The sequence below is a fragment of the Microcaecilia unicolor genome, chromosome 6 (assembly GCF_901765095.1).
Source record: "Microcaecilia unicolor chromosome 6, aMicUni1.1, whole genome shotgun sequence".
NCBI lineage: Eukaryota > Metazoa > Chordata > Amphibia > Gymnophiona > Siphonopidae > Microcaecilia > Microcaecilia unicolor.
The window spans coordinates 345383994-345397283 of record NC_044036.1 but is presented as its reverse complement, the minus strand read 5'-3'; the positions used below and the strand labels follow the sequence as shown (position 1 = coordinate 345397283).

The window sequence follows — 13290 nt, the reverse complement described above, 5'->3', positions numbered from 1 at the left end:
TGTGTCTGAAACTGAATTCTATACTTTGTTTAGTAAGTATGGTAGAATTTTGTGTGGTTATGTAGGAGCTCAGGGTTAAAGTGTATGTTCCTGCTTGTGTGAGAGGTATGTTGGTAATTTTTATGTTTGTTTCTAGATTCCCTTTCTGAAGATGCAACACGAAACTCGGCCAGAGTCAAAGGGGACTATGTTTTGAAGCTGTGAGAATTGTCCGGGATGAATGGATAGTATGCCGAGTTTGAACATGAGCACAAGTTATCCTCAAGGGAAGTAAACCTCATATGTATTTTCTGAATTATTTCAAAAAATACTGTTATTAGAATGGCACATATCCTTGCAATATATCCAGTGGCCTAGTGGTTAGGGTGGTGGACTTTGGTCCTGGGGAACTGAGGAACTGAGTTCAATTCCCGGCACAGGCAGCTCCTTGTGACTTTGGGCAAGTCACTTAACCCTCCGTTGCCTGCCGCATTGAGCCTGCCATGAGTGGGAAAGCGCGGGGTACAAATGTAACAAAAAAAATAAAAAAATTAAAAAAAAAACTCATGGGCAAATGCATTCCAACTAAAACTCAATACAGAAAAACACAGTCTCATCATCTCATCCCAAAACAATACATACAAACCCACAAATATTAACACCCCAGGATACACCCTCCCTATCTCAGACAGCCTGAAAATTCTCGAAGTAACAATCTGCCGTTACCTCTCACTAGAGACCCAAGCGAATTCCATCATAAAGAAAATGTTTTCCTCTATGTGGAAACTCAAAACGCGTGAAACCAATCTTCCTGAGGGAAATATTCCGTAACCCGATACAGTCAATGGGTACTAAGCCACGCAGACTACTGTAATGGAATCTATGCGGGATGCAAGGATCAAATCATAAAGAAACATCAGACCGCCCAAAATACAGCAGCCAGGCTTATATTTGGAAAAAACGCGTTTTGACAGCGCCAAGCCACTTCGAAAAAAACTGCATTGACTACCAAAGAACATATCACTTTCAAAATTATTATTAGCATTTGTATAGTGCTACCAGACGCACGCAGCGCTGAACACCTGATACAAAGAGATAGTCCCTGCTCAAAAGAGCTTACAATCTAAATAATACAGACAAACAAGACAGTTACGGGTGAGGGAAATACTGGGTGAGAAGGAAGGCAGGGACAAGGGGAGGGCAACTGAGTAGTGGCTAGGAGCTAAAAGCAGCAGTGAAAAGGTGGGGTTTTAGCATAGATTTAAAAACGGGTAGAGATGGAGCTAGACATATAAGCTCAAAATCTGCACGACTGTTCATAAATTTATTTACAGCGAGGCACCAGGATACATGACAGACCTCATCGACCTGCCAACCAGAAACACCACAAAATCTGCACGATTATACCTAAACCTCCACTACCCAAGCAGCAAAGGACTCAAATACAAATCCACCTATGCAACTAGCTTTTCCTACTTAAGTGCACAACAATGGAATGCATTACCAAAAGCAGTAAAAACCACGTTCGACTATCTAAATTTCCAGAAAGCACTAAAGACAGACCTGTTCAGAAAAGCATACCCCACCCACCCAACATAAAAATACCTAGATACCTGCGACACAATTTAACCAAAGACCTGACTCTTCCTCTCCCTCTCTAAGCTCCTCCCATTTGTACCTACCATACATGTACCTCATTCTACCACAATATCATCTTGTATTGTTCATACCTTGTATTTGTTTCAGACCGGAATCGGCTAACGCCATTAACGGTATTATGTAAGCTACATAGAGCCTGCAAAAAGGTGGGAAAATGTGGGATACAAATTTAACAAATAAATAAATAAAACTATGTCAAAACATTTCACAAGACCCCACGGTCATTCACAAAGGAAAAACATTCAACATAAAAGGAATCCTTCACATGCTCATCTTCCAATGTATTATATGTCATCCAGTGTAAAAAATGTGACGAAGGGTGCTATATTGGAGAAACAAGACATTTAATTTACATAGACATCATATGAAAAATGCCGATGTCAACCAGGATGATACCTCTGTGGGACAGCACTTTACAAAGCCAGAACACTGTACCAATGATTTTATGGTGAGAATACCGAAAGGAAACTTTAAAACAATACAGGAATGCAAGACCTTTGAAGTCAAAATGATTAAATATTTGGACACCCAACAGACAGGGCTTAAAGATCTGGGTTTCCTAGCCCATTATAAACCATGAAACTTTACTGCTTTGTCACCCTCTGATCGCCATGCATATCTCCCTGTCCCTCATCTTCTCAGCCCTCTCTGTTTCTCACCTAGCCCACCCCTCCCTCATCCTTTCAGACTGTCACTGAAATACTTTGATGTTTCACTTATAATTGCTGTTACTTATCAAAATGTGCTTACTTCTGATCTGACGAATGGGGGCTACCTTCGAAAGCTAATCAAAAAATGTATTAAGTTAGCCCAATAAAAAAGGTATCATTTTCTTTTCTATGTTTTATTTTATTCTATTTCTATGGACTGCAAAAAAAAATGAGGCACAGTACAGTTTGGGGGTGAAGAACGTTTGTGCACAAAAGAGGAACAGCACTTGGATGTGATCATTATGTGATAGAAAATGCTACGGTGAAAGCTAGAAGGATGCTTGGGTGCATAGGGAGAGGAATGGCCCAATAGGAAAAAGGAGGTGATGATGCCCTTGTATAAAACTCTCGCAAGACCTCATTTAGAACATTCTATACAATTCTGGAGACCGCACCTTCAAAAAGATACAAGCAGGATGCAGTCAGTCCAGAGGGCAGCTACTAAAGTGGTGAGTGGTCTTAGTCAAAGTGTTTGGGGACAGACAAAAATCTCAATATGTATACTTTTGAAGGCAGGAGAGGGACGATGATATAGAGACATTTAAATACCTACGTGGCATAAATGCACAGGAGGTGAGTCTTTTTAAATTGAAAGGAAACTTTGGAACCACCACCGCCAACTCCAGGCTCCGCCCTTTCTGCCTCGCCTCACCCCATGCTTGGAATAAACTCCCTGAGCCCATACGCCAGGCCCCCTCCCTGCCCATCTTCAAAGCCTTGCTCAAAGCCCACCTCTTCAATGTTGCCTTCGGCACCTAACCACTACACCTCTATTCAGGAAATCTTGACTGCCCCAACTTGACCTTTCGTCCTTTAGATTGTAAGCTCCTTCGAGCAGGGACTGTCCTTCTTTGTTAAACTGTGTAGCGCTCTAGAAATGTTAAGTAGTAGTAGTAGTAGTAACAAAGGGGCATAGGATGAAGCTGAAAGGGGATAGACTCAGAAGTAACCCTAGGAAATACTTCTTTACGGAAAGGGTGGTGAATTACGGAAGTGATGTCCTAAGCCCTCTTGAATTTAGATACTGTTTTCAAATACATAGGATCTCTAGGGGAGGAATAGGGAGACTAGATGGCGTGAATGGGCTGGATAACAAATAAAGCTACCCCTCCACCAATTCGATCCACCCTATCATTGTGATATCATTTGTATGACAGTGTCCCCTTGGTTATCTTCCCTCAACCTGGTCTCAGATATGCCTATTATATCCATATTTTCACTTCGTGCAATATATTCTAACTTTTCCACCTTATTTCTTTGGTTTCTGGCATCTGAATACAGACATTTCAAACAATGTTTGTTGTTTCTATTTACAACTTGCTCAGCGGTAGACAGTGATAATCTGCAATCTTAAAAATCGGCCTGCTCCTTATTTATATCAATCATTTTTATTGAAAGAAAATAAGTGGAATTCAAGATCCTGGGAAACAAGCTGAAATACAGAAAAATAACCCCAAACCACACACTACCCCCTTTCAACCCCCCTCACTAATTCCCCAAACCCCACTAGAAGAGAACTCCAACCAATAACTTCCCTAAGTGCAAAGGCATAAAGTATAAAGCACTACATGCATCAACCTTCTCCTACAAGAGCACGCAACTCGAACGCACTGCCACGCGGCCTGAGAACGGTCTATGAGTTGACAGACTTCCGCAAACGATTGAAGACCTCTCTTTGACAAAACATACCGCAAGGATCAAAACATATAAATCCCATATACACCATAACAACGCCTCAAGATATTACCCCATGTACTCCACTTCCCCGTACTCTCTCCCATTCAACAATCTACCCACAGATAAAAAATGTCTACCCCATCGCTCACTTGCTATTATTCGATCAGCGTAGTAATTCCCCAACGTCATATCCTTTCATTTCTACGCCCCAAAGGTGATTGATCTGACTCTGTCTTCCTTAACTATTCACAATGTAACCCATAATCGTAATGTAACAAACTGTACTTCCATCATTTACAATGTATTGTAAGCCACACTGAGCCCACAAATAGGTGGGAAAATGTGGGATACAAAAGCAATTAAATAAATAAGAAACCAGAGCCACACTGTGACTCTGCAATGTTGCAGAGCCAACTAACCTCCCCCCCCCCCCCCCCCCCCCCCCCCAAACATCAGCAAATAAAAGGGCAAAATGAGTCCACTCCTCCTTGTCTGGGTCATAAGGACCATGACTTCTGTCAGTGAGGATCTGCCTGCTTGGCACCTGGTCTACAATGGTCTCTATTGCAACCTCGCTTTCAGGATAGAAACATGTTGGCAGATAAAGGCCAAATGGCCCATCATCTGTAACTCCTAACTCTTCCTTTTCCTAATCGATCCCACGTGTTTAATCCATGCCTTTTTTTAAATTCTGACACCGTCCTTGACTCCACAACCTCCACTGGGAGGCCATTCCACGCTTCCACCATCCTTTCTGCGAAATACTTTTAGATTACTCCTAAGCCTATTCCCTCAACTTCATCATATGCCCCCTCATTCAAGAGTTTTCCCTTCAGTTGAAAAAGGCTCACTTCCTGCACATTAATGCCCTTGAGACATTTAAACAATATTTAAATATTTGAAATTAATAAATATATTTAAACACAAAAAATATCATAAACACCATATTTGAAAAAGAAAAAGTACATTCCTCAGAAATTACTAATGAAGAAATTTAAACATAATATTAATTGAGTTAGTACTTCCAGTCCACAAATGGGATCCAAGATTAACAATTAAGGAGAATTAACAAGAATTTTTACAAGAAATTATAAATCGGTTTTCTATGGTTCTCATATACATTCAAAGCTTTACCGTTGAGAACTTCTGGCTACTATAAATTCGGAAAGCTGCAAGGAATAAAAAAAAAACATTTAGCTGACTGATAATTTACAATACACTTGCAAGGATATCGTAGGTGAAAAGTGGCTCCCATACGGAGAACCTCCGATTTTAACAAGAGAAATTGTCTGCGTCTTTTTTGGGTATCTTTAGACACATCCGGGAATATTCGTACTTTGAAACCCAGGAAGTCATTGTCTCTGCTTCTGAAAAATTTTTTCATTATTAAAGCTTTATCCAAAGATAGAGCTAAAGTAACTAACAGGGTTGAAGCAGTTACTAGGTCCTCTGTTGGGGTTTCTAACAGTGCAGAGACATCATGAAGTTGCTCAGGTTGTTGTAAAGAGGTATCCACCATTTTAGTCGGTAAGTAGTAAGATTGTACAATAGGAGGTAAAGTATTATCTGAGAGTCCTAATATTTCTTTTAAATATCTATTTAGCATTTCTCTTGGAGTAGTTGTTATAGTTCTCGGAAATTTTTAAAATCTTAAGTTGTTAGATTTCTGAGCATTCTCCAAGTTTTCAATCTTTCTTCTCATATTTGTTACATCTTTAATAGTGAGTATTTGCAAGTCTTGAGCTTTCTGGAGTTTCTCAGATAAAGATTTAGTCTTAGAAATCACGTCCTTCCTTTCTGACTCTGCAGCCACAACAGCGTCTTCTAATTCTTTAACCCGAGTTTCAATTTGCTGTATTTGTGGGCAGAAGACTTTCCCCAAATTTGCAATTAAAGCCCAAAGGCTTTCTAAGGTAATGTCAGCAGGTTTCTCTTCAAGAAAATTCAAAGTACCTTGAACTCGTGTATCGTTGGATTGAGTTCCTTCTGCTCCCGAGTTCACAGTTGCCTTTGTTCCTCCCACAAAGCTGAGATGAAGACTCCTGGGCGGGCAAAGGGGAAATCCCACCTTGTATTCTTCCACTCTCCAGAGTCGAAGTTCCAGCTCCCGTCGATTCCCTCGTAGCACTTTCCAGAAGCTGCGGGGAAGACGCCATCAATGGAGGGGGAACGCTCAGGGGCTGCGGGGGCGGAGTTCGCCGGTCGGGGCTGAGTGTCACGTCTAGCAGGGGCAGCGTCCCGGGCTCTCCAGCTGCCCCGGGCGCCGCCAATCCGCCGCCCACCAACCCTTCAGGAACCTGGAGTCCCCGTAAAAAGGTATCAATAGGGCCACTTATCGTTGAGGTACGCCGGTCCGGGGGAGCTATGGCCGCCGCTTTCCCTCGACGCTTCGGCATTGCAGAATTGAAACAGAGCGAGGAATCTCACAACCGATTCAGTCGGCCATCTTGGATCCCTCTTGGGTTCAGCAGGTGCTGCATATCGATATTTAAATATTTAACACACTTAAAGGATGCCTTACCTTCCCTGTTTTGGTCATATCTTTTAAAAAGATACCTTGTTCCAAACTATGCACTTTTGAGTGACTGTTGGCCTTCCCCCAGTTTCTAGTTAAAAAGCCCACCTCTAACACTGCTTTTTACTCCTAACCACTACTCACTTGCCCTGTACCCCTTTTAGCCCCTCTAATTCCCTTACCTCTTAGTTGTTCTGTCTGTCCTACTTAGATTGTGAGCTCTTTGAGCAGGGACTGTCTTTTTACGTATGATGTACAGCGCTGCATATGCCTTGTAGTGCTATAGAAATGATAAGTAGTCGTAAAAAGCTGCACCATCTTCTTTTTAAACATTGATGCCAGCAGCCTGGTTAAGGTGGAGCCCATCTTTCCAGAATAGGCTCCCCTTTGCCCAGAACACTGTCCAGTTCCTAACAAACCTAAAGAAAAAAAAAACTCTCCTCCCACCATCGCCTCATCCATGCATTGAGATTCCGGAGCTCTGCCTGTCTCTTGGATCCTGCGCATGAAATGGGCAGCAATTTGAAAAATGGTACCCTGGAAGCTCTGGATTTGAGCTTTCTAAGAGCCTAAACTTGACTTCCAGAAGCTCCCTCTCACATTTTCCTATGTCATTGGCACCCACATGTACCAAGTCAGCCAGCTCCTCCCCAGCACTGTCTAAAATATTATCTAGATACCATCCTCAGTGAGAGGATAATGCATCCTCTGGAGGGCAGGTCCTGGCTACAGGATCACTTCCTGCCTCTCCACAGTGATGCTCTCCTTTCAGGGGACCATTCTACTCCATGGCAGCACAAAGATTGCCAGACTGGAGCTTCCTTCCTCTTTACATCATGAGTTTTCTTCAATCCTGATTGATATGGTGCTTATATAAGCTTTACTCCCTTTAGCCAAAGGCCATTACAATTAAACAAAAAAAAAAACAGCCTGTACAAATAAGAGAAGTCTTTCATCAAGTGCCCTGTAAATACGCCGGAAACAAGAAAGAGTGAGGAAGAGTTCAGAAAACCATATGCAAAACATGCTTTTGTATAAGAAAGCCTCTCACCAGCAATTGAACCAAAGAAATTCAAACAATACTTATCCCTGGACTCTACAGACTGGATAAGAAGGAAAACCAAACAGAAAATAGACCTCCAACATCATCTCTTTCTTGCAATGGACACCAAAGTAAAAAAACTATTGAGAGCTAGGTTTAAGAAGATATGAAGAGTCAGAAGTCTAAAGGATGGAGGAGAGAGGCTCTAGCCCTGTGCACATAATGTGCTTCTCCCACAAATGAGAAGAATCACAAGCAGAGGAATGGGAAGCACCACAGTGACCATGACCACCCCATTATTCTGCCCAACACCATATGAACAACCAAGGAACCGGGAGGAGAGGGAGTGGAGGAAGAGAGAGGCCTGTCTAGCCATTACAACCAAAGATGCTCAACTGGTACAAAATAAGTACTTAAATTTGAATATAGTTGCAAAAAGAAAAACTCAGAAAGGCAGTATATCAAGTCCCATTTCCCCTTTCCCTATGCCTGAAGGGACCAAGACAGACATGTGGGATCCCATAGGTAGGAAAGGAAGAGTAAGTGGTTACTGAGGATGGGCAGACTAGATGGGCCTTTTGGCCTTCATCTGCAGCCATGTTTTTAAGACAGAAAGAAACCCAGAAAACAAGCAGAAAGAGGAGGAGGCAAATTACCTAAACTGCTGCAGTTGCAGTGAGGGAGGTGATGGAGAAACTCCTGCAATGCACCAAGCTCAAGATTATGCCCACAACAGCAAGTTAATCAGACATTACAAGTGTATCTGGTAGCAGGTCTAACAGGGCACCCCTCACCACGACTCTCAACCCCGTCCCACCCCCCCCCACCCCGACCTCTCCACTCGTCTCCCCTCACTTAGTTCCCACCCACCCCACCACCATGGCTCTCCACCCCATCTCACCCAAAACCCCCCATACCTCCTACTCTCTCCTCCCCCCACCCCCACCTCATCATATCTCCTGACAACTTCCCCCCTCCATTCCCTACCCTTTACCCCTACACTCTCACCTCGTCTCCCCACTTAGTTCCCAACCCACCATGACTCTCAACCTCATCTCACCCAAGACTCCCCATACCTCCTACTCTCTCCTCCCCCCCCCCACTTCCCCAGTTCTCATCCCTCCCACCACTTCCCACCCCATCATATCTCCTGACAACTCCCCCCTCCCCTCCATTCCCTACACCCCTAAGTTCTCATCTCGTCTCCCCACATAGTTCCCACCCACCCACCATGACTCTCCACCCCATGTCACCCAAACCCCCCCCCCCCAATACCTCCTACTCTCTCCTCCCCCCACCTCATCATATGTCTCCTGACAACTTCCCCCCTCCATTCCCTACCCTTTACCCCTACACTCTCACCTCGTCTCCCCACTTAGTTCCCAACCCACCATGACTCTCAACCTCATCTCACCCAAGACTCCCCATACCTCCTACTCTCTCCTCCCCCCACTCCCCTTCCCCAGTTCTCATCCCTCCCACCACTTCACATCTCCTGACAACTCCCCCCTCCCCTCCCCTCCATTCCCTTTACCCCTAAGCACTCATCTCCCCACATAGTTCCCACCCACCATGACTCTCCACCACGTCACCTAAAACCCCCCATACCTCCTACACTCTCCTCCCCCCACCTCATCATATGTCTCCTGACAGCTCCCCTCCCCTAAGCTCTCACCTTGTCTCCCCAAATAGTTCCCACCCACCATGACTCTCCACCCCATGTCACCCAACCCCCCCCATACCTCCTACTCTCTCCTCCCCCCCACCTCATCATATGTCTCCTGACAACTCCCCTCCCCTTTACCCCTAAGCTCTCACCTTGTCTCCCCACATAGTTCCCACCCACCCACCCACCATGACTCTCCACCCCATGTCACCCAACCCCCCCCCATACCTCCTACTCTCTCCTCCCCCCACCTCATATGTCTCCTGACAACTCCCCTCCCCTTGTCTCCCCACATAGTTCCCACCCACCCACCATGACTCTCCACCCCATGTCACCCAACCCCCCCCATACCTCCTACTCTCTCCTCCCCCCACCTCATATGTCTCCTGACAACTCCCCTCCCCTTTACCCCTAAGCTCTCACCTTGTCTCCCCACATAGTTCCCACCCACCCACCATGACTCTCCACCCCATGTCACCCAACCCCCCCCCCATACCTCCTACTCTCTCCTCCCCCACCTCATCATATGTCTCCTGACAACTCCCCTCCCCTTTACCCCTAAGCTCTCACCTTGTCTCCCCACATAGTTCCCACCCACCCACCATGACTCTCCACCCCATGTCACCCAACCCCCCCATACCTCCAACTCTCTCCTCCCCCCACCTCATATGTCTCCTGACAACTCCCCTCCCCTTTACCCCTAAGCTCTCACCTTGTCTCCCCACATAGTTCCCACCCACCCACCATGACTCTCCACCCCATGTCACCCAACCCCCCCCATACCTCCTACTCTCTCCTCCCCCCACCTCATCATATGTCTCCTGACAACTCCCCTCCCCTTTACCCCTAAGCTCTCACCTTGTCTCCCCACATAGTTCCCACCCACCCACCCACCATGACTCTCCACCCCATGTCACCCAACCCCCCCCATACCTCCTACTCTCTCCTCCCCCCCACCTCATATGTCTCCTGACAACTCCCCTCCCCTTGTCTCCCCACATAGTTCCCACCCACCCACCATGACTCTCCACCCCATGTCACCCAACCCCCCCCATACCTCCTACTCTCTCCTCCCCCCACCTCATATGTCTCCTGACAACTCCCCTCCCCTTTACCCCTAAGCTCTCACCTTGTCTCCCCACATAGTTCCCACCCACCCACCATGACTCTCCACCCCATGTCACCCAACCCCCCCCATACCTCCTACTCTCTCCTCCCCCACCTCATCATATGTCTCCTGACAACTCCCCTCCCCTTTACCCCTAAGCTCTCACCTTGTCTCCCCACATAGTTCCCACCCACCCACCATGACTCTCCACCCCATGTCACCCAACCCCCCCCATACCTCCTACTCTCTCCTCCCCCCACCTCATCATATGTCTCCTGACAACTCCCCTCCCCTTGTCTCCCCACATAGTTCCCACCCACCCACCATGACTCTCCACCCCATGTCACCCAACCCCCCCCATACCTCCTACTCTCTCCTCCCCCCACCTCATATGTCTCCTGACAACTCCCCTCCCCTTGTCTCCCCACATAGTTCCCACCCACCCACCATGACTCTCCACCCCATGTCACCCAACCCCCCCCATACCTCCTACTCTCTCCTCCCCCACCTCATATGTCTCCTGACAACTCCCCTCCCCTTTACCCCTAAGCTCTCACCTTGTCTCCCCACATAGTTCCCACCCACCCACCATGACTCTCCACCCCATGTCACCCAACCCCCCCCATACCTCCTACTCTCTCCTCCCCCACCTCATCATATGTCTCCTGACAACTCCCCTCCCCTTTACCCCTAAGCTCTCACCTTGTCTCCCCACATAGTTCCCACCCACCCACCATGACTCTCCACCCCATGTCACCCAACCCCCCCCATACCTCCTACTCTCTCCTCCCCCCACCTCATCATATGTCTCCTGACAACTCCCCTCCCCTTGTCTCCCCACATAGTTCCCACCCACCCACCATGACTCTCCACCCCATGTCACCCAACCCCCCCCATACCTCCTACTCTCTCCTCCCCCCACCTCATATGTCTCCTGACAACTCCCCTCCCCTTGTCTCCCCACATAGTTCCCACCCACCCACCATGACTCTCCACCCCATGTCACCCAACCCCCCCATACCTCCTACTCTCTCCTCCCCCCACCTCATATGTCTCCTGACAACTCCCCTCCCCTTTACCCCTAAGCTCTCACCTTGTCTCCCCACATAGTTCCCACCCACCCACCATGACTCTCCACCCCATGTCACCCAACCCCCCCCCATACCTCCTACTCTCTCCTCCCCCACCTCATCATATGTCTCCTGACAACTCCCCTCCCCTCTACCCCTAAGCTCTCACCTGAGACCAAAGTCCTGGCAGCGCAGTTCCTGTCTCCGACACACGTCCTCCAGCACCTACGGAAACAGAGACCAAGAGTGAGCCCAAAGCCCCACCCGGCCCGACCACAACCACCTCCCCGGCCTCAACTACCTGTAGCAGGGGGGTCCGTGGAGACACCTTCACCGTCTGCCGCCGCCCGTTAGGAGCCAACACTGTTACCACAGCGGCCGCCATTACACTGACGTCAACGTCTCAACCAACTTTATTGCGCTACGTCGACGAACAGGACGGCGGCGGCATGACGTCATCCGTTGAAGCCACTTAGGGTGGTCTCTGTTTCCCCTTCTTCACGCAGCCGTCCTCCTTCTGCGTCCACTCAAAACAAAGCAAACAACCCTTTGAGCTGCTGCATCCACCTTGTGGCATTTTTATTTCATCTCACTTATGCTTTCAAACATGTCAGTTTGTGCAGCTTACGGACGTACACAGAGGAAGTATAATAACAGAATAACTTTTCATTTGTTATACAATGTAATAAGGTGTCATTTGGAGGGGCTGGTTATAAGGGCACCCTAGCACCTGCTATGTTCGTGTAGAGATTTTTTCTTTCTCCTGGTAAAGGACCACTAAAACAGACATGTTATGAGAATCAGATGCTCAACATTTTAGTTTCTATTTATTATGACATTTATATCCTACATTAAGCATGAATTAGGTTAAAACCTGGTGCATTTCAAATCTTTTTTTTCCCCGTGCCTAGAACAAAAGAGAAAGATGGTTGCTCCTTTTGTTTTGCGGAATGCAGTGTTATATTATAAAATGCACTTAATATTGTTCATTACTAAAAGAGAGATATTCAATAATGAAGGCAGAGCTATCTTCATGCTGAAGTCCAGAGTCAGTGTAAATGTGCCAACATTTTCCAGTTCTGTGATATATATTTATTCCTCCTTCAAGTCAGTTTTCAACAGCATTTTCTCAGTTATTACCCAAATGTGAACACAATTATAATGTATAATGTTAATAAATTTTAGATCTTACTGAATTCTATTATTCTCTCACTGTACTTCCAGTTTTGGCACAGTATAAGTCATCACGACAAAATATACTTTAAGAAATTAACTGCATTAGGGGCTTATAGGCCATTTAGTTATGTTTAAACAAATGAGAGATCTGCATGAAAGAACATATTTATTTTTATTATTTTGACTTATGAAAACCACTTGCCCCCTGAAGCATGCTCAAAACAGAATAATCCATTTGTACAAAAGAGATGAGGTAAACATGTGATTCCATGTGCCACAATGAGAGTGTAATTTTACTTCCAATCTTTATAACACCAGGCTTCCCAAGGCAGATTACAACAATTAAGATGAACTGATCAGAAAACAGGAAATCCACCCTGAAATTTGGCCATGTATTTCTGTATTCTACTGTACAGTAAAAGATTATTAGAAATTAGGGACTGCCCATATGTGTGGTCCATCTGTAAAAAGTCAAAAACTGTTCCAGTTGGATAGGCAGTGCCTTAAAAGGTGGAGGACAAAATATTTTTTTTAGTTATTTGACAGCTTTTTAATTTATTTGAAAGCATCCCATATGTAGATATATCATTAAATCAAAACTGAATATCACTAAACAACTTCAACAATTATTGTAGCTGTTTTAGTGATATTCAGTTCGATTTCATTATATTTATATCTACATATAGGT

General features: G+C 45.8%; 1 protein-coding gene across 2 annotated transcripts in view; it reads right to left on the bottom strand.

Moving 5' to 3' along the window:
* Nucleotides 1–11821, bottom strand: part of ASPSCR1 (ASPSCR1 tether for SLC2A4, UBX domain containing) — a 141639-nt gene extending 129818 nt beyond the window's left edge. For both annotated transcript variants that reach the window (XM_030205175.1, XM_030205176.1), the window contains exons 1-2: nt 11728–11821; nt 11596–11651 (exon numbers count right to left, since the gene is read on the bottom strand). In XM_030205175.1, the coding sequence (XP_030061035.1) occupies nt 11596–11651; nt 11728–11811 (140 nt within the window). In that variant the 5' untranslated portion in view covers nt 11812–11821. The remainder of the gene's footprint in view (nt 1–11595; nt 11652–11727) is intronic.
* Between the last annotated feature and the right edge of the window lie 1469 nt (nt 11822–13290).